The 22,278-nt window shown below is 35.9% G+C and overlaps 1 protein-coding gene across 6 annotated transcripts in view; it reads left to right on the top strand.

The window, feature by feature from the left end:
* Myo9a (myosin IXA) overlaps positions 1-22,278 on the top strand; it is a 173,112-nt gene that overhangs the window by 94,746 nt on the left and 56,088 nt on the right. For all 6 annotated transcript variants that reach the window (XM_029481618.1, XM_029481617.1, XM_021171284.2 and 3 more), the window contains 9 exons: positions 3,775-3,921; positions 5,215-5,254; positions 8,294-8,416; positions 9,650-9,730; positions 12,303-12,413; positions 13,798-13,920; positions 16,106-16,255; positions 17,446-17,765; positions 18,383-19,978. In XM_029481618.1, the coding sequence (XP_029337478.1) occupies positions 3,775-3,921; positions 5,215-5,254; positions 8,294-8,416; positions 9,650-9,730; positions 12,303-12,413; positions 13,798-13,920; positions 16,106-16,255; positions 17,446-17,765; positions 18,383-19,978 (2,691 nt within the window). The remainder of the gene's footprint in view (positions 1-3,774; positions 3,922-5,214; positions 5,255-8,293; positions 8,417-9,649; positions 9,731-12,302; positions 12,414-13,797; positions 13,921-16,105; positions 16,256-17,445; positions 17,766-18,382; positions 19,979-22,278) is intronic.

The raw sequence follows: 22,278 nt of genomic DNA on the forward strand, positions 1-22,278 counted from the left end.
TGAGCATCCACTTCTGTATTTCCCAAGCACTGGCATAGCCTTGAGAGCTATGTCATGGTCCTTATCCACACTTTGGTTTTCCTTCTTGAGTTTCATGTGTTTTGCAAATTGTATCTTGGATATTCTAAGTTTCCAGGCTAATAGCCGCTTATCAGTGAGTGCATATCATGTGTGTTCTTTTGTGATTGGGTTACCTAAATCACGGTGATATCCTCCATATCCATCCATTTGCCTAAGAATTTCATGAATTCATTGTTTTAAATTGCTGAGTAGTACTCCATTGTGTAAATGTACCACATTTTCTGTATTCATTCCTCAGTTGAGTGAAATCTGGGTTCTTTACAGCTTCTGGCTATTGTAAATAAGGCTGCTATGAACATAGTGGAGCATGTGTCCTTATTACAAGTTGGAACATCTTCTGGGTATATGCCCAGGAGAGGAATTGATGGATCTTCTGGTAGTACTATGTCTAATTTTCTGAGGAACTGCCAGACTGATTTCCAGAGTGGTTGTACCAGCTTGCAATCCCACCAGCAATAGAGGAGTGTTCCTCTTTCTCCACATCCTCTCCAGCATCTGCTGTCACCTGAATTTTTGATCTTAGCCATTCTGACAGGTGTGAGGTGGAATCTCAGGGTTGTTTTGATTTGCATTTCCCTGATGATTAAGGATGCTGAACATTTTTTTTCAGGTGCTTCTCAGCCATTCAGTATTCCTCAGTTGAGAATTCTTTGTTTAGGTCTGTACCCCATTTTTAAAATAGGGTTATTTGGTTTTCTGGAGTCCATCTTCTTGAGTTCTTTTTATATATTTGATATTAGTCCCCTATCTGATTTAGGATTGGTAAAGATCCTTCCCCAATCTGTTAGTGGCCTTTTTGTCTTATTGATGGTATCTTTTTGCCTTACAGAAGCTTTGCAATTTTATGAGGTTCCATTTGTCGATTCTTGATCTTACAGCACAAGCCATTGCTGTTCTGTTCAGGAATTTTTCTCCTGTGCCCATATCTTCGAGGCTTTCCCCCACTTTCTCCACTATAAATTTCAGTGTCTCTGGTTTTAATGTGGAGTTCTTTGATCCACTTAGACTTGAGCTTTGTACAAGGAGATAAGAATGGATCAATTTGCATTCTTCTACATGATAACAGCCAGTTTTTGCCAGCACCATTTATTGAAAATGCTGTCTTTTTTCCACTGGATGGTTTTAGCTCCCTTGTCAAAGATCAAGTGACCATAGGTGTGTGGGTTCATTTCTGGGTCTTCAATTCTNTTCCATTGNTNTANNTGTCTGTCNCTNTACCAGTACCATGCAGTTTTTATCACAATTGCTCTGTAGTACAGCTTTAGGTCAGGCATGGTGATTCCACCAGAGGTTCTTTTATCCTTGAGAAGANTTTTTGCTATCCTAGGTTTTTTGTTATTCCAGATGAATTTGCAAATTGCCCTTTCAAATTCGGTGAGGAATTGAGTTGGAATTTTGATGGGGATTGCATTGAATCTGTAGATTGCTTTCTGCAAGATAGCCATTTTTACTATATTGATCCTGCCAATCCATGAGTGCCTCTAAAAAGAAACTAGACAGAGCATACACTAGCAACCTGACAGCACACCTAAAAGCTCTAGAACAAAAGGAAGCAAATTCACCCAAAAGGAGTAGATGGCAGGAAATGATCAAACTCAGGGTTGAAATCAACCAAGTAGAAACAAAAAGAACTAGTCAAAGAATCAACCAAACCAATAGCTGGTTCTTTGAGAAAATCAACAAGATAGATAAACCCTTATCCAGACTAACTAGAGGGCACACGGACAGTATCCTAATTAACAAAATCAGAAATGAAAAGGGAGACATAACAACAGAACCTGAGGAAATCCAAAACATCCTCAGATCCTAAAACAAAAGGCTATTCTCAAGAAAACTGGAAAACCTGGATGAAATGGACAAATTTCTAGACAGATAACAGGTACCAAAGTTAAATCAGCATCCGATTAATGACCCAAACTCTTCCATATCCCCTAAAGAAATAGAAGCAGTCATTAATAGTCTTCCAACCAAAAAAAAGCCCAGGGCCAGATGGGTTTAGTGCAGAGTTCTATCAGACCTTCAAAGAAAACCTAATTCCAATTCTCCTCAATCTATTCCACAAAATAGAAACAGAAGATACTCTACCCAACTCATTCTGTGAAGCCACAATTACTTTGATACCTAAACCACATAAAGACCCAACAAAGACAGAGAACTTATTACCAATTCCCCTTATGAATATCGATGCAAAAATACTCAATAAAATTCTCGCTAACCGAATCCAAGAACATATCAAAAGAATCATCCATCATGATCAAGTAGGCTTCATTCCAGCAATGCAGGGATGGTTTATTATACGGAAATCTATCAATGTAATCCACTATTTAAACAAATTCAGACAAAAACCACGTGATCATCTCATTAGATGCTGAGAAAGCATTTGACACCCATTCTTGATAAAAGTCTTGGAAAGATCAGGTATTAAAGGCCCACATTTAAACGTAATAAAAGCAATATACAGCATACCAGTAGCCAACATCAAACTAAGTGGAGAAAAGCTGGAAGCAATCCCACTAAAATCAGGGGCTAGACAAGGCTGCCCACTTTCTCCCTACCTCTTCAATACAGTACTCGAAGTCCTAGCCAGAGCAATTAGACAACCAAAGGAGGTCAAGGAGAGACAAATTGGAAAGGAAGTCAAAATATCACTATTTGCAGATGATATGAGAGTATATATAAGTGATCCTAAAAATCCCACCAGAGAACCCGTAAACCTGATAAACAGCTTCAGTGAAGTAACTGGATATAAAATTAACTCACACAAATCCGTAGCCTTACTTTACACAAAGGATAAACAGGCTGAGAAAGGAATTAGGGAAACAACACTCTTCACAATAGTAACAAATAATATAAAATACCTTGGGTGTGACTCTTAACTACGGAAGTGAAAGATCTGTATGATAAGAACTTCAAGTCTCTGAAGAAAGAAATCAAAGAAGAACTCAGAAGATGGAAATATTAGTTGTATTTTTTTTTATTTTTTATTATATGTAAGTACACTGTAGCTGTCTTCAGACACTCCAGAAGAGGGCGCCAGATCTCGTTACGGATGGTTGTGAGCCACCATGTGGTTGCTGGGATTTGAACTCTGGACCTTCGGAAGAGCAGTCGGGTGCTCTTACCCACTGAGCCATCTCACCAGCCCTAGTTGTATTTTTTAATGTGGAGATTTAAATGTACTATCTTTACCTGGAAAGCCTTTCATTAAATATTATGCTATAATTACTGGTAATGTATTCATTCTTCTGCCTCTAGTTGTTGATAATAGCACTGAGTCTGTAGTAACAGCTTAATATGTTTGGTTGATGTATCAGGAGCATGTGTGTCTATGAATGTTTCAAAAAAATAGATATTCCGTAGATTCATGTATCCTATTAGTATTATAAATCCCAATGGGAGTTTTTGAAAGTTCTGGAAAAAAAAGAAAGTCATCATAGAGTCTATTATATACTAAAATAAAGCACACAGCTTACATATGACAGTATGTTAACGATATCATCTATATGATGTATTCATTTACCTGTACATTTGTATGTGAATGTGTCTGAATTCACTAAAACTTTTTTCTGAGGGACAGGGAAGTTCCACTTGATGGGTAGTCATTGTAATAAAAGTATTTTATGCTGCTTAGCATCTTTTAATGTTCCATTTCAATAATATACTAACTTAAGCAAATTATACTAATTTTTTTAGTGACACATTTGATATTGCCTGGAATGTCAGAACTGGTATTCGCCAAAGCAGACTACCAACTAGCAATACTTCCTTGCTTGATAAAGATGGGATATTTGCTAATTCAGCAAGCAGCAAACTCCTGGAAAGAGCTCATGGAATTCTCACGTCAGTATTGGTTGTTAAGAGACTTTTAAAAGGACCATTTTACTAAATTTTCTTACTGAACAAATAATGAGAGATGAAGTATTATTTTCATGGGTATAATTTTGATGGAAAAAGAGTAAAAAATGTACTTTGTTCTTAAAACTATGAGTAATGCATTATATCATTCATTACTTTGTTTTCTTTTTCAGTTTCCCTATTCACTAGTAAAACTCAGAATTGGTTAAATGTGTTAATTTCAGAGAATGATTATTATTATTCCTGTTAGAGAAACAAAAAACTTAGCTTTTTTAGGATTTCTTGTCCTTTTTACAATTACTATTCTTCAAATCTAGCCCTTGGACAGGAAAATCCGATGCACATGGCGAGTGGTAGCATGTGTAGTGTCATCTCATGCTTACCTTTCACTACCTGATGGAAGAACTAGTTTGGACATGGAAATAACTAGGCATGATGTTCCATTAAACTCCAATAGATTTTAGTTGATAGAATTAACGTATTTTAGGCATTTTCTAAGCATTTATTTTAATGTGTCATAAACTAGATTTATAACTGAATTGGTGTCCTGAATCTCTATGGAAGTAATTGCTTAATAGTAATTTACATAAGTCTTGCTCTACTCTGGAAATGTGTCTTAACTCACTTAATTCTTTCAACAATGCTAAGAAACGTGTTATCTCACTTTCCTCACTTTATAGTCTATCATAGTAAAACCAAGGGTTAGAGGAGTACTACTTTGGTAGGGGAACCTATTCATGACAGGCCTTTATAACTTCTCAGCCAGCATTCTAAGCATTGAGCTGCATTTGCTCTTTTTCCAAACCCTTAATAAAAAAGTTCATTTTCGTTTATGCGAAGGAAAAATGAATAGAAAAAATTTAATTTCTAAAATGAAAGATGTTTTGTTGAAATGTGTATTTTTAACTATTAATGAAATTTAGGCACATCTTAAAAATCTTAAAATGGTAGAAATAAATCTTGGTAGGTGTTGGAAAGTAGAACCCTAACTACATATAAGAAATCGAAATTTCGGGTTCAAAAGTACAGTCCCACATCACTAATCTTCAGGTACAACTCTGCTTATTCCCAAGGTGCAATGCTGGTACTCCCTCCATGTCTTGTCCTCTCTTACTTTTTTCTCAGTAATATCTGCTTGATTGAGTCAGTTAAGGTTTTGTGTAGAGGGCCCACATTCTCCAAAGGAGGGGTTTAGGTGTCTTGAGAAGGCTCTTTTATCACTCATTTATAATGTAGATTTTTTATTTTTCTTCTTCTAATGAATGTTTGTCTTTATAGGAGAAACAAAAATTTCCGGTCAAAACCTGTTCTTCCAAAGGTGAGTATTATGGAAAAACTTTTTTTATTTCCTTGTTAAGTAACTATTTTTTATTATTTGTGTCACCAATGTTTATAAATCAAGGATAAGAAAAACCTTATTTACTTCCAAAATAGAGACTATGTGTACTTTGTTGACTCCATTTTATTCATTTAGTTTTTAAAGATTTCTTTATTATTATATCTAAGTACACTGTAGCTGTGTTCAGACATCCAGAAGAGATCTCATTAAGGATGGTTGTGAGCCACCATGTGGTTGCTGGGATTTGAACTCAGGACCTTCAGGAGAGCAGTCAGTACTCTTAACTGCTAAGCCATCTCTCCAACCAGTTGATCCCATTTTAAAAGTAACAAAGTCTTTTAGGAAATGGACAAGCCTAATAGTTCAGGTAGATAATTACTTGTGACAAATACCATCCTTTAGTTTCTATAAAAGCTCTGAATATTCGTTCTGTTTTATAATTGATACTTTAATTTTTTTTGAGCCAGCTTAAAGTGAAAATCTGAATTCTGAGAACATTTCTAGTTAGTCATTATATAACTCTCATGTATTACAGATATTACACAGTATTACTATAAAGAGTTAAATAGTCTGTTGTAAATACTTAGGTCTGCTGTTGTAGTATAAACACAACTCTAGATAATACGAAACTGAACAAGTATGTGCATATGCTGATAAAACTTTTTTTATGAACACTGAAAATTACAGTTATGAAGTAGTAACAAAAATAATTTTATGGGTGAGGTCACTAGAACATGAGGAACTGAATTAAAGGGTCATAGGATTAGGAAGGTTGAGAGGCATTGCTCTAGACCATGGGGAGAGGCTTTAAGCAGGTATTTAAGGGATCCATTTTTTATTGCATTTCCTTTCCAAGATAAGAGATATAGTATAAGCAGAAGTCTAGCAATTCAGTAGAGAGATTCATGAGTAGATAAGATCAAGGAGACGAAATGACAAAGACTGAAAATGGTCTGAGGGACTTAAGGGACACCATCAAATGGAAGAATCTGCATATTATTAATGTATCTGAAGACAGAAAGAAAGGGACAGAATATTATTTCAAAGAAATAATGGCAGGAAAGTTCCCAAGTCTAGGGAAGTAAGTAACAATCCAGAGCCAAGGCAGTAAATAATATAAATCTAGAGAGACCTATACAAGACATAGTATAATCAAAATAGTAAGATAAAAATTTAAACGCTGTATCTTGTTGTATATATGTCCCATAACCCCCTTACTTAACAATCCTGCCTTTCAAAATGGAAGCAAATTGTTTCAGACAAAAGCTGAGAGTGTTTAGAACATGATACATGTCCTTTGTTAGAAATACTATAAGCAGTTCTTCAAGCTGCATACAAATGGTGCTAATTAGTAATGTGAAAACATAAAAGTATAAAACTGAATGGTAGGGACCAAAAACCATTTGGTACCTAGGTGATAACACACTGAAGGCTATGTATTTTGTAGCTAGGCACTTCTTATTAAATGGGGAAAAGATAGGGTTATGATACATGTCTTAGGGTGTTACTACTGTGAACAGACACCATGACCAATGCAACTTATAAAAGGACAACATTTAATTGGGGCTAGCTTACAGGTTCAGTCCAGTATCATCAAAGTGGAAGCATAGCAGCATCCAGGCAGACATGGTGCTAGAGGAGCTGAGAGTTTTACATCTTCATTTGAAGGCAGCTAGGATGAGGGTCTTAAGCCCACACCCACAGTGACACACCCACTCCAACAAGGCCACACCTCCTAATAGTGCTACTCCCTAGGGCAAGCATATACAAACCATCATAATACAGATGCCTATTTTTGCCACTTCTAGTAAGTTAATATCAAAAGTCTGTGCCAGAGAAATTAGGCAATTAAAAAAACCAGTTTCTTCTTTATAAAAAGAAACAAAAGTCACTCAACTTGTAATGGAAGTAGTGAAATAGTCTCTGTTAACTTGTGACATGTTATTAAAGCAATCTCTAAAAGTCCTCTTATAAAATAATTTCTGAATTCAGTAAAGTTTGAGAACAGATATAATGTAAAAAAGTCATGCTTTAATAGACTACTCTACTATCTGAAGAAATTATAAAAGCAATTCTGTTTATAATAGCACCATAAAATAGAATACTTAATAGTAAAATTAATCATGGAAGTGAAAGATCTGTCTCTAGAAAATTGTGAAATATTGATGAGACGAATTAAATACAACACAAAGAATGGAAAGTGAGCTTTATAATTTATGGCTTAGAAAAAAATACAAAGATAATCTCTAGCACCTATTGGGACTGACAGATTTTTATATGGGATGTAGTTCCTATAATTTTCATGTCACTTTACACAGAAGTGGGAAAAAATAGTTTTAACATAAATACACAAAGTTCCTCAATAGTCAAAGCAAGGCTGAATAAAAAGAATGAAGCTTGAGGTGTCATGCTGTCTGTTGCTACTTAAAGAGCCTTAGTAATCAAATGAACTAAAAAGCTGTAGTAATCAAAATTGTGTTAAATACCAATTTAAAACAATGACAGACTTGAAAGGTGAGTTATTGAGTAAAAGTACTTGTTGCATAACCCTAAAGCCCTGAGTTTAAATCCCAAGAAGTCACCTATGATTGTTTATAATAAGTAGCATGCATCTCTATATATTTCTAATGTTTGTATAGCAAGATGGGAATTAGAGACAGAAGAATTCCCAGAAGCTCATGGTCTGTCTGGCATATGTAGTAGCAGAATAAGGAACTGTTTCAAACAAGGTGAATGTTGAAGGGTATGCCAGAACCCAGATCTCGCAAGTAAACACCTTTGCTAAAATTAAATGGCTTTGCCTTTTATAATTCATGTAGAGGGTGTCTCATCCCATTGATGAGTGGTGAGCTTCACACATGATTAATCAACACAGAGGAAAAGGGGTAGAGCCCTTATCAGTGTAAGCACTTTGATGAAAAAAAAACATTTTTCACAATTGGAAATAATTAAAGCTGTCTGATGATATTTTTTATGTATTACACATACACTTATATAATGTTTTCTCCTTGTCTTTAGCATTTGCTGGAGGTAAATTCTTTGAAGCATCTGACAAGATTGACCCTTCAGGATCGAATTACCAAATCTCTTCTTCATTTGCACAAGAAGAAGAAACCTCCCAGTATCAGCGCTCAGTTTCAGGTTATTACCTATTCTACTGATGCCAAATGAAATCTGTTTCTGTTTTTCTAGATTGTTGAAGAATCAAAGTGAATTACAAGATCATTGATGTGATATGTTTCATATGTGTAAGAAGCCATAGTATTGAGTGCTTTTATGAGAAAGGGAGTTAGATTGTATTTCCAAGAATCAAAGGTTTTTCTTTAATAAAATAGAAAGTGGAGTTAGAAAGGTTTAACCCAAAGCAAGTAGACAGAAGAAAAAAACATAAATAGAATTCTGTGAAGCTATGAGAGGAAGAGGGGCTGGAGAGATGGCTTAGCAGTCAGAGTGCAAATATGCTTGCAGAGGATTCAAGTTGGGTTCTTAGCACCCACATAAGGTGACTCACAACCTCAGTCCACCTCCTGGGGATCAGGTTCTTTGGGCCTTTATGGGCAGCGGTGCTATATAGTACATAGATACATACAGACACACAGAGACACATATACAGACATACAACACACACACATATAAATAAAATCAATCTTGTAAAAAATTTTACAAGGAAAACAAAACCTAAAGACGGTTGGAGTAAGTAAACAAAAAGCTTTGGTTCTTTAGCAAAAACTGGTATGCCACTAGCCAGAATAACTGGAATATATATACAAAACCAGCTATAGAAGAGAGAGCATCACTGCATCCTCTACAGATATTAAATTAAGGTCATGCTTCTTTTCTGGATGACTTTAAAAGGTGGTCAGAATGGAAGAATATCAGGATAGAGCATGGTCAAATAAGCTGTAATACGAGCACTCTGAAGGCTGACATAGGAACATCAAAAGTTAAGGTCAGCCTGAGCTACATAGCTTGTTACAGGTAGGTCAAGCTTGAACAAATATAAAGGTCCTACCTAAAAACAGAGATAAAATTACCCAAAATGTGCATTTGAATAAAGTTACTTATTGAATGTGAAAAGCAGTGAATAATTATTCTCTCTTTAGATTGTTCTGAAATGCATCTGCAATAATAGCTATTGCCAGAGTATCTATTTTTAAGATTAAGATTAAACTGTATTAGTTATCCTCAGCAATTCTTGATTTAACCCGAATGGGATTACACACAATTTCCTTTTCAGAAACAAATTTTTCTATGTATGTATAGAAGGTTGTTTTGGTTTTTTTTTTTTTTCATATTTTGCCACAGTTGTTTATAAGTCACTTGTTGTCAACTCTTAATTAAAAGAGCATTCTAATGACACAACTTTTATTGCAGGCCTCCTTAAGCAAGCTGATGGAGACACTTGGTCAAGCAGAACCATATTTTGTAAAATGTATTCGCTCAAATGCTGAAAAGGTAAAAGTACTGTATACATGCCAGCATATCACTCAGCTTACTTCAAAATGAAGTCTGAATTCCCTTCAAGATAGAGAAGAACTGTGCATACTTTTTGTACAGAAAATAATACTCCATAAATTATTATTTATAGCTAGCCTTTATATTTCCACACTTATGCATCTATAAGTTATTTGTGGATTTGACTCAGTATGTACTAGAATTTGAGAGGAAAGTATTACTACCCCTTGAAATTCCATGAGAAAAAATTTATTTCCTGTGAAAATTTTATATACTCTTAAAAACTAATTAGTCTCCTCTGTTGTATATAGTCTATGTCTCTTGCTTAGAAATTTTTACCTGCCGGGTGGTGGTGGTGCACGCCTTTAATCCCAGCACTCGGTAGGCAGAGGCAGGCGGATTTCTGAGTTCGAGGCCAGCCTGGTCTACAAAGTGAGTTCCAGGACAGCCAGGGCTATACAGGGAAACCCTGTCTCGAAAAACCAAAATAAGCCGGGCGTGGTGGTGCACGCCTTTAATCCCAGCACTCGGTAGGCAGAGGCAGGCGGATTTCTGAGTTCGAGGCCAGCCTGGTCTACAAAGTGAGTTCCAGGACAGCCAGGGCTATANANANAAACCCTTTNTNAAAAAAAAAAAAAAAAAAAAAAAGAAATTTTTACCTATACCTTTTCTATTGCAGTACCTTTAATTAGTACTTGACAAAATATAATGTGTAAATATGTTTGTCATTTTTATGTTCATTAAAGGAAAAATAGCTTGTATCTAAAAAGCTTAAATATAGTAGATATTAAGTTCATCTTTCTTGATTATTTATTTGCATGCATATCTGCACATTGCCACAGTACACATGTGGCGGTCAAAGGACAACTTGTAGGAATTATCAGCTATATTTTACTTTATTTTAATAATCAGTCTGCACTTCTGCTGTTTAAAAGCTTTGTGTTGGGGCTGGCTAGATGGCTCAGTGAGTAAAGGCTCTTGAGTCGAACTTTATCACCTTTGTGTTCTCAGAACCCACATGAGAAGGAGACTGATTCTCATAAGTTGTCCTCTGACTTCCCCATGTGTGTTATGGTATACATATACCCGGTGCACATACACACACTCACAGACACACACACACTGTAGTTGAGTTGCTTCATTAGTCCATGGCTTACATATTTCATCTGTGTAATGGTCTACTGTAATTATAATATTAAATTCATAGTCCTTTAATAGCTTACAGCTATGAAGTGCTTAGTTCCTGCTTGTATTGAATAGAAGTTTAAGTTTCAATTATTGAGACCTCACTGTTCAAAAGTTGAGTTAATAAAATGTATCAGGTCTCAGGATAAGTTCTGAATATATGTAACATATATTTATACATATAACACATAATATTTGCTGTTTTTAACAAAATCTCAATCATTCAATTTTACCAATGACGACTCAGAATGCAGATGCTGGGGTGAAAGCCTGCTAGCTCAGAGAGGCAGAGAAAACACCCAGCCCAGAAGGCGGAGTGTCCTTTTCAGCCCATATCCCAGAAGGAGAGGGAAGTTGTTCTTCTCCACAACGTCTCAGAACCCCCACAAACTGAATGTCCTTCCCTTCTACTTCCTGTGCATCTCTCTATCCATCCTCTTGACTTCCTCTTACTCATTATGTTTTTTCTATGTTCACTCCTGTCAACTGGCTGTTTGCTTCACCTCTTGTCCTAAGGTTGACTTTATTTAATCCTGATAACAATAAACAGAAAGCTCTTGGATTAATTAATTTCTAACAACTAGAAACAGGTTTTTCCAGTAAAAAAGAAAAAATACAATTTTGAGTTTCACAGTGTGATTAAATATCCTGCAGCATATGTTAGCTTTCATTATCATTTAACATAAATTATTCATTTGATTTTTTTCCTTGATAGCTTGTATGTTCCATTTGGGATTGACTTAGAGGATTATTAAAAATAATATTATGAGACTAACCTGGAAGTAATATAAGAAGCTACAAATACATCTCTTTAGAATGCTTAGAAAAGTAGTTTCTGAGATACCTAGGTGTGGTGGGCCTCTTTCCTGTGAGTGCCTGTGTAGTAAAGGAGTTTCACATTCCCAGGACTACAGGATTCTTTCTCCTCTTTTTCTGTTTGATGCCTATGTCGTAAGCAAAAGTATTATAGAAATAAACAGTTTTTGCCTTTTAGTAGGAGAATTTTGTCAGTTCTAAGCCAAGGTGACAAATGAAGTAGGTAAGTTATTTTTTGGTGACAGTACTAGATAAACATCTTGATGAGACACAAAATTCTAAACAACCCTTGGTTAAATGTATCAGTGCCATTAGTTTGTAGTCACTGAGCTGTGTGTGAGGGCTTTGGACATTTACATTTCTACTGAGTATTGCAGGTCCTTTGCCTTTATGACTAGAGGAGCTTAGATTTCTCCTTCATTACTCTAAGGCAAGCAGTCATCTTCTCATAAGTTACCACTTCAACTGCATCTTAATCCCTTAGTCAGTCCCTGGATACTTAAAGTTCAGCTGTACTTTTAAGACAAATCAGAATTTGGAGAATACTAACGTTTTTCTTTGTTTGTTTTAGCTGCCCTTAAGATTCAGTGATGCCTTGGTACTAAGACAGCTTCGGTACACTGGGATGCTGGAAACAGTTAGAATTCGCCAATCTGGATATAGCTCCAAATATTCTTTCCAGGTTATATGTTTCTTTCATATATTTAAATATACACACACACACACAAACACATATATTCACATCACATAAATTGTTTCTACATATCTGGATTTATATATCTATAGATATAGATATCTTCGGGACTCATTTGCCTCTTTTACTATTTTTATACAAGTTGTAAAAGCATTAAGAGACTACCCAGTCTTTTGGAAGGACAGAAGTATGTTGGACATATGTCATGATAGAATATAGTACTTGGCTATCCTCATTTGCTCTGAATGTTTGCCAATGTTTAGTTTAACCATAATTTAGCAGTTTTCACACTGATTTTTTTCCCCATAATTGAAATAATTCAATGAGAATTAACTAGTCAAATAAAATGTTTCAGTTGGTTTTCCCTGAAGTGTTCTTAGTAAGATGTCCTATCTATGAAGCTATAGAATGTTATTCAGCAATCTGTTCTGTGTGTAAGAATTATATTGGAACCTTTCAGGAACTAAGCAGTTTTTGCTGTGTGGAAAGAGAAAACTTGATTCTCAATTGTATGTTCCAATAGCTGATGTATTTCCTATCACCCCTTTACTAAGATTTCAGTTTCTTGCTAAATAACTTTTTTTTTCTCAAAAAGAATAATGAACTTCTGCCTTTCTTTTTAAATTCAATTTCCATTTGGTAGCATAATGTTTCAAACTCAGTATCTTTCCTTCTGTTGGTTTTAAAATTATGTTTTCAGAAGATGTTTTTAGTTTTATTTTATGTTTATGGGTGTTTTGCCTGCATGTGCCTCACATGCACCATGTGAGTATAGTTCCTTTGAAGGGCAGAAGCAGGTGTCACATTCTCCCCAACAAGTTACAGATTGTTGTTAGCAGGTGTGTAGATACCTGGACTATAACCCAGATCTTGGGAGAGTGTCCAGTGCCCTTAATCACTGATTCATCTTTCCTGCCCCTCCTATTTATAATATTTTAAAGTAATACTGTGTCTTTTTCACCTTACTTTTTTATTAATAAGTCTTGTTCTTTGACAATTTCATATATATATACATATATATGAAATATATATACATATTATATATACACACACATATATATATATGCATGTATATATATATAATTATTTCTGGTTATTCCCATATCTACTCTCTCTTATCAGTTTTCTACCCCTCCCAGTTTACCTTTTACTTTTAAAAGAATGATTAAACAGGCCCTAGAATACCTTCACTTGTGTGGCTCACTGCTCTCTTACAGAGTATTCTGATATTTCCCCCCGTTGCCTCACTTTAAATAAAGTTTTATTTTTATTAAAAGGCTGAGAAACCCATCAATAAGAGGATAGTCTGTTTAGGGCGTATTACTCATCTAGTACTTTGTAATCTGATACCATTTTCGTTTTACTTTTTTAGGATTTTGTTAGCCACTTTCATGTACTTCTTCCCCAACATATTATTCCATCTAAATTTAATATTCAAGATTTCTTCAGAAAAATAAATATTAATTCTGATAACTATCAAGTTGGAAAAACCATGGTAAGTGTGTATGGCCTTAGTCAAAATTGAGAGTTTTTTATATTTTAATAATACCTTTCTTTGTCTATGATTTTTATGAAAAGATAGTTTGCTTCAGGTTATTACAAGGAAATTGATTAAGCTAGTTGGTTTTTTGTTTACATATCTATCGATCTACCTTCCTTCCTTTTTATATCTGTCTATCTATCTAATCTATCTACCTACCTTTCTTCATCTATTTATCTATCTACCTACCTATATACCTTCCTTTCTATAATTGTCTGCCTGTCTCTCTCTCTCTCTCTCTCTCTCTCTCTCTCTCTCTCTCTCTCTCTCTGTGTGTGTGTGTGTGAGTTAGAGGAAAACATGTGGAATCAGTTCTCTTTACCATGTGAGTCCTAGGGATGAGACTCAAGTTTTTGGTCTTGGTGGCAAGTGCCTTTACCCACTCTGCTATCTTGGTTGCCCATAAATTTGATTTGTTGTTGTTGTTCTGTTTGTGTATGGATAATGTGTGAATGCTAGCACACCCATGGAAGACAATTTTCAGGAGTTGGTTCTCCCTTTATTTTAGGTTCATAACTGACCCCAGGACCTTTATTCTTTTTATTTATTTTTTACTTTTAATGGCTTAGCAATAAAGGTGCTTGCTGTCAAGCCTGATAACCTGAGTTTACTCCCAGATCTCATATAATAGGTAGAATAGAACTGACATCTATAGTTGGTAACTGACCTACATACAACCTAAAATAAAATGTAATTAGTATTAATCATTAGAATTTCTGGCCAATTTTCTGACTACAGCTTCATCTATATTTCAGACTATTTCTAAGATATTATGTAGTAATGACCAACTGCCATTTTCAACTATTACCTTTTATTTATATTTTTTCCTCCTCTTCCTTCTCCTCTTCCAATTTTCAAGGAGAAAAACCATAATCATCTTGGGCTTACCCTGTGATTTAATCCTTTTGTAAAAACTTTTTTGATTCCCTCCCCCCTTAGGAATGAATCTCATATTTCAGCCTGTTTCTCTATCCTGATTCCCCCCCTTTTATTTTTCTCCTTAGCTCCTTTCCTCTGTATTTCTTTGACAATATTAAACTGCTGTTTTTGCTCTATTTTAGTCATTTTAAAAAATTTATTCTACCCATTTATTAAAATTACTTAAAAATGGTGCTTTTTTGAGTTTTCCAATTTTTTAAAAATAATTTTTTATTAGATATTTTCTTCATTTACATTTCAAATGCTTCCCCAAAAGTCCCATATACCCTCCCTGGTGCTTTCTATATATTGACCTCATGTTCAATTATAATCCCAATGGATTACATTTATCTATCTTCCTCACTTGCACTGTCTGATCCTCCTTGTTGTTGAGGCAACAGTACTACATACCTACAATCTAAACACTAGATTGCAGTATCAGGAAAACCACTTATTCACTACCATTCTTGGCTGCATAGAAATTTAAGGCCAGCTTGGGCTATATGAGCATTTGTCACAAAATATAAGACATATAACCCCCACTTCCATACTGTAGCTTCATAATAGCTCACAGTACTTTGTGAAGGTTAACATCGAGTGGTTTTAGTTTTTTTTAACTTTTCTAATTGCTCAGATAGGATTGTCTATCTCCAGTTCTTAGTAGTTTACTCTTTAACTCTTGTTATATAATATCTGACTGCTCCTAAAGATGAACTGTAGTTCTATTTCAAAGAGATTTTTCTAATTTATACTTTGTATATACCTGCTTCTGGCTCTGGGGAGTACGAAGACTTTAATGTACACTAGACTTCAAGTATATGGTTATCGTTGGTTCCTTCAGGTTATAATCACTTTTTAAGATCTGTGGCTTTTAGTTTTCCCCTTAATCCAACATTTTCAAAAATTGTGTCACACTATCTGGTGGTATCCTGATCTTTTATAGTAATATTTTTTTTCCATATGAGAGGTAGTAATGTAGCATAGTGATTTGACAGTGGAAACTTGTTGCTTTTCTCACTTTCCCAGTTCTTCTCTCATGAGCAAGTATCTTTTTTTTTCAGTTTGAGAATGGTTACTTCAGTCCAGATGATAGATGAATGGCGCTTTGTTTGCATTTCTGCCATTACATGTGTTCTCTGAAAGCTTACCACAGAAATAATAATGCATGAATAATTTTCAGTTTTTCTTAAGCTTTATTCCTTGTCCATCTTCCTTCTCATAGGTTTTCCTAAAGGAGCCTGAACGGCAGCACTTACAAGATCTGCTTCATCAGGAAGTACTTCGTAGGATCGTGCTGTTGCAGCGGTGGTTTAGGGTCTTGCTCTCTAGGCAGCAGTTCCTTCATTTGAGACAGGCATCTATTATTATTCAGGTAGGATGAAAAAGGGATTCTCTATGTGAAAGTGACTTTGTTTCACCTTCATTTATTAACCAGAACCATTTTACTGTGAAACATTAATAATGAAACCTTAGTGATGAGAATGAATCATGCTTATTTCTTTTTTTTTTCCTTTTTATTTATTCTTCTCTTATATATTACATCCCAACTGCAGTTTCCCTTCCCCTCCCTACTACCTTTTTCTCCCGGATTCACAGGCCCCCACTCTTAACCTCCCCTCAGATAAGAGTGGCCATGTAGGGACATCAACCAAATATGGCATTACAAGCTATAAATAGGGCTAGGTATATATTCTCACATCACAGCTGGATGAGGCATCCAGTAGGAGACTGTCTCTGCTTCCCCTGTTAGGAATCTCACAAGAGCACTGAGCTACACAACCATAACATACATACAGAGCACTTAGGTCAGACCCATACTGTGAGCCCACTTGAGTCCTAGTCAGTTGTATTCAGTAGGCTGTGTTTTTGTGGTGGTCTTGATCCCTCTGGCACCTCCAATCCTTACGCCCCATCCTTTATGGGACTCCCCTAGGCTTTTGTTTTCTAAAGAGCCAAGTTTTTACTTATTATCTTACATTTGAGTTGTCCTTGGATAAGTAGTCTGACCTGTGGGTCTCATTTTGCTTTTGTTTTGCCATAATCCTTAACGGCTACTTTATGGAATTTTTCCCTTGATGAATTTTTGCAGAGGCCTTTCCATTCTCTTAGTTTCTTGTTGTCATCAGCTTTAGTAAGGTTGATTTAGTGCGTACCATAAAGGGTCTCCATTAACATGGCAGGTAGGCTCATCAGTTGGCTGCAAAGATGGGCATGGCACTTGCTTAAGGCTTTGGCAATTCTGTGGATCCCATCTGTTACGGCATTTCGGTCTTAGAAGAGGTGATCTTTTGCACCTCCTGTAAAGTAGTATTAAGTTCCAGTACACCTACAGCAGCAGTGCTTTGTTTGTGCACAGCAGCAGGTTATAGGTGGGACCAAACCTGGACCAACCAAAGCATCAACACAACTCAGTGGCAGCATAGAAAGAGCTGTTGTTATTTTTAACCACCAACAAGTTAGCTACATATACTTAAAGTGTAGATGTAGAAATTTATCCTATTTTACTTTTTCTATGAAACGAGTGGTAATGTGACAGCCATTTTCTCTTTTCTTTTCCCTTAGCGATTTTGGAGGAATTACCTAAATCAGAAGCAAGTCAGAAATGTGACTGTGGAGAAAGATGCTTTCATAATGGCTAGTGCAGCTTCCCTTCTTCAGGCATCCTGGCGTGCTCACTTAGAGAGGCAGCGGTACTTGGAATTACGAGCTGCAGCTGTCATTATCCAGCAGAGATGGAGGGAACTCTATAGGTGTAGGCACAGGGCTGCTACCTGTATACAGTCAAGATGGAGGGGCTACAGGCAAAGGAAGAAGTACAAAGAACAAAGGAATAAAATTATCCTGTTACAGTCAATATATAGAGGATTCCGAGCACGGCAAAGGTAATCTTATTTTAATGAAGTTCCTTCTGATTTCATAGTTCTTTGTTTAAACCTCTGCTTTAATACTTTTGTTATTATGTTTTTATCACTAGACTGTGATAAAACTCTACTAGTTCTAACCTGTATTGTCTGTGCAAAATTAAATAAATGTTCATTGAATTAAATCAGATTGAAAACCTGTGGTCATAACTGCTAAGAATAAACTTGTACATTTGGTTTAATCATATAAATTTGGAAATAGTCAACTTTTTTTTTTTACCTTAACATTGATCTCTATTGTACTGTATTAAATTAATGATATTAATGGATTATTAATACAGTTAACATTTTGTCTAGGCTATTCAGTTAGGAATTATTCATATAAAGAAGAGACTAATTTGAACAAGTACAATCAAATTAGTTTTAGAAACATATTCATGAGTACAGAGGTGCATACTAGTCCTACCTAAATAAGGGATCTAGGCAGGAAGATTACTTGAGCGTGAAGTTTAATGCCAGCTTTGATAGCAAGGCTCTACCTCCAAAAAGTATTTCTATTGAAAAATATATAGTAAATGTAATTGTCTTTATTGGTAACCAAGAGCTGTCTATAACCCACTTTGTCTATTTTTGTATAGATGTAACGCTTTAAAAGAGGAAAAGCTGAGAGAAGCAAAACTAGAGCATGGGCTGGTGCATGTCAAGGCATGTGGATCTCTAGAGATCCAGGGTTCAGACCCTTCTGAGTGGGAGGATCGTTCCTTTGACAACAGAGTGAAAGCCATAGAAGAATGTAAATCTGTGATAGAGAGTAATCGAATTAGCCGTGAGAGTTCAATGGACTTCTCAAAGGAGTCTCCAGACAAGCAACAGGAGAGAGGCAGACGCCAAAGTGGTACAGACTTACAGGGAGATGTGATTGTAAGACAGAGGCCCAAGTCCTTGGAGGATCTACATCAGAAAAAAGTAGGTCGGGCCAAAAGAGAAAGTCGGAGAATGAGAGAATTAGAACAAGCTATATTTAGCTTAGAATTACTGAAAGTCCGTTCTCTTGGTGGCATGTCTCCTTCAGAGGAACGTAGATGGTCTACAGAATTGATGCCTGAAGGCCTTCAATCTCCACAGGGTACACCTGATAGTGAGAGCTCTCAAGGGAGCTTAGAACTTTTGACCTGTGATGAGAACCAAAAGAGCAAACCAGAGTCTCTCATTTTAGATGAGGGAGAATTGAAAATTGCATCACCCAATACATTTACCAATCCAAAATCACAAGATAATGCCCTCAGTGCCTCAAGTGAGACAAGCTCTACATTAGCTGGAAAAGGAGCATCCTCTGACTCAGAGCATTTGAAGAATGGGACTGCAAAGGAAAAGCTTGTCTGTAGTTCTGAACCTATCACCTGTAAACCCCAGCTGAGAGACTCTTTTGTTTCAAGCAGTCTGCCTACATTTTTTTATATTCCTCATCAAGAAGCTCTGAAAACAAGTTCCCAACTAGACACAAGTATCCAAAGAAACAAACTACCAGAAAGAGAAGCCATTTTGAAGACGACTGTTACTCAGGATATTAACAGAGAAGCCAGGAAGTGTCACTTTTCAGGAGATCAGATGACTCCTTTGAATACGGATTCTTCATGTACTGTGCTTAAGAAGTTAGAAAAGCTGAATATTGAAAAAGAGAAAAGGCAAAAGAAGTTACAACAGCAGAATGAAAAAGAAATGATGGAACAGATTCGTCAGCAGACAGATATTTTAGAGAAGGAACGTAAGGCCTTCAAGACAATTGAACAATCACGAACTGAGGCCTCTGTCTTGGCACCATCCTTTTATCAGCCAAGACAAAAAGTAGAGAGGCCATGTTCTCTGTATATCCAAAATACTCCGAGTAAAGGAGAAGCTGGTGTACTAGGTTCCCCATCAGCAGTCACTAAAAGAGATGCAGCTCTTACCACAAAAGATAGTCCCTCCATTCATTTACCCTCAAAAGACCGACCTGTCACCCTGTTCTTTGAAAAAAAAGGAAGCCCATGCCAATCTAGAACTGTCAAGGAATTACCGAAGACAGAAAGAACGAGCACCCAACATGATGCTGCCTATAAACTCTCTAATAATCGCAGTACAGAAAGAGACCACTTTAAGTCAACACACTCTTACAGCCACAGATCTGATGACCCTTCCAGAGAGGGAAGTTCAAGAGCCATTTTCTTCACACCAAAAGACAATATTACTCCCCTGTAAGTGAAATTGGTATTTTTATATGTTAAGTGGGGGAATTTCTCACATAAGTTTGTTGAAGAGCTTTGTGTTCTGCTCTGTGTACATAAATGCTGCTCTAATCTGAGTTTTTTCCGCCTCTGTGTAAAGTATAGATAATTATATCCTAGGAATCCTTGGATGTAGATAACACATTTTTTTTTTGGTATTCTTCCTTATTAATTGAAAAATCATTTGTAAAAGGCAATGTTGTGCTTATAAGTGTACCAGACATTCAACATGTTGTGGTTGCTGAAGGACTATGAAGTGTAGTGATCCAAACTGATTATTGTGAGGCTTTTCAGAACTTAGCATGTTTTCTCACAGCTGTTGGCCTATTTATAGTCTTCATTAATGTCTTTGTTTTTTGTATGATAATTACATATAAAGCTTAGTATCATAAATTTTAAGTGTATGGTATAGTATTAATTGTTATGTAAGTTGTTATACAACATGTCTTTTTCATCTTATAGTGCTGAAATTGACTCACTCTTCTTTTTCCTCTCTTCAGTTGCTGACAACTATCTTCTACTTTATGACTTTTTTTGTTTTTGTATTTTTGAGACAGGGTCTTGCCATGTATCCCTTGCTGGCCTGGAATTTGCTATGTGGAACAGGCTGATCTTGAACTCATAGGGATCTGCCTGTCTCTGTCAACTAAAGGCATGTGCCACCATGCCCAAATATGACTTAATTTCCAAGAGTCAAAGTGCTTTATGCATCTATTATAAGTGGGAATTCTTTTTATTTTTTATTATTAGCCACGGAAGCATTTTAACTCATAGAGGTCATGAGAAGCTGTTTTCTGGTTTAGGTTGTTTGTTTGTTTTAAATTCTGATGTTTGGGATCAAACCTGGGACATCATGCATGTTTATCAAGCAAGCACCAGGCTTACACAGCTGGCACTCACTGAGTCATCTCCCCAAACTTCATTTATGAGAGTTAAGGAAACGATTTCTAATGAAAAAATTAACTTAACAGCTAGTGTTGTATGTTATTGTCTATTTTAAACTAGTCTGATGCTAGTAGTTAAGTCATAACTCCTAAGGAGTTTGAAGTCTAAGGATGAATTTTAAAACTGATAATACTAAATTAATTAGTGCCATGAAAATCTAAGTACTGCTCAAATTTTCACCAGATTCTGACAGTCTATTTCTATATAGAAATTTAATGGTAAAATAGTCTTGCCACTGTTTTTTTTTTTAGACAAAATTAAACTTTCACAACCCAGTATTATAGTATTTGTATTGTTTGGCGCATACTTCATTTTGCTTATTAACAATTCTTATTCTGCCATTGTTAGTATTAGCCTCAAATTTTAAAGGTAAGATAGTGGTTAGAAACTTCGAAGAGTTCAGAAAGTGATTTTTTCCTAACCAATAGGAACATCCCAAAGTAAAACAAGATCTTCATTACTATCATATTTTATAATTATGTGAAAAGCCTGTTTAAGACAAGAATCCTAAAGATGGAAGGGATTTAGAATTTTTATTTTCTTATTATTGAATTGACTTTGGTTCTTTTTTAAAAAATTATTTATTTTCATTTTCTTTGCATTGGTGTCTTGTCTACATGTAGGTGTATGTGAGGGTGTCAGATTGTAAAGTTACTGATAGTTGTGAGCTGCCATGTGGGTGCTGGGATTTGAACCTGAGTCTTCGGGAAGAGCAGACAATGCTCTTTTTTTTTTTAAGCTTTAGTTCTTTTTTAAAGATTTATTTATTTATTATATGTGACTACACTGTAGCTGTCTTCAGACACTCCAGAAGAGGGTATCAGATCTCATTATGGGTGGTTGTAAGCCAGCATGTGGTTGCTGGGATTTAAACTCAGGACCTTTGGAAGAGCAGTCAGTGCTCTTAACTGATGAGCCATCTCTCCAGCCCCAGACAGTGCTCTTAACCACTGAGCCATTCCTCCAGCCCCTTGACTTTTGTTCTTATCTAATTTTGCTGCTGCCTTTCTTAAATGTATGCCACCATAGTGGAATATATCCAGTGATTAGCACAGGAGCCTCTATGAATTCATCTTGCATGTAGATTCTTGATTATACTATTGATTGGAAAAGAAAAATAAATCTGGGGACTTGGGAGGTAGGTCAGTGGCTAAGAACACTTGTTATACAAGCATAAAGACCGGAGTTTGGATCTCCAGCATCCACATTAAAGTAGAGTGTGGCTGCACACATATGTAACCCTAGTTCTGTGGCCAGTGGAGACAGGAACATTGCTGGAGATTTCTGGCCAGTCATCTTAGCCAAAAAAAAAAAAAAAAAAAAAA

Source organism: Mus caroli, chromosome 9 (genome assembly GCF_900094665.2).
Source record: "Mus caroli chromosome 9, CAROLI_EIJ_v1.1, whole genome shotgun sequence".
Taxonomy (NCBI): domain Eukaryota; kingdom Metazoa; phylum Chordata; class Mammalia; order Rodentia; family Muridae; genus Mus; species Mus caroli.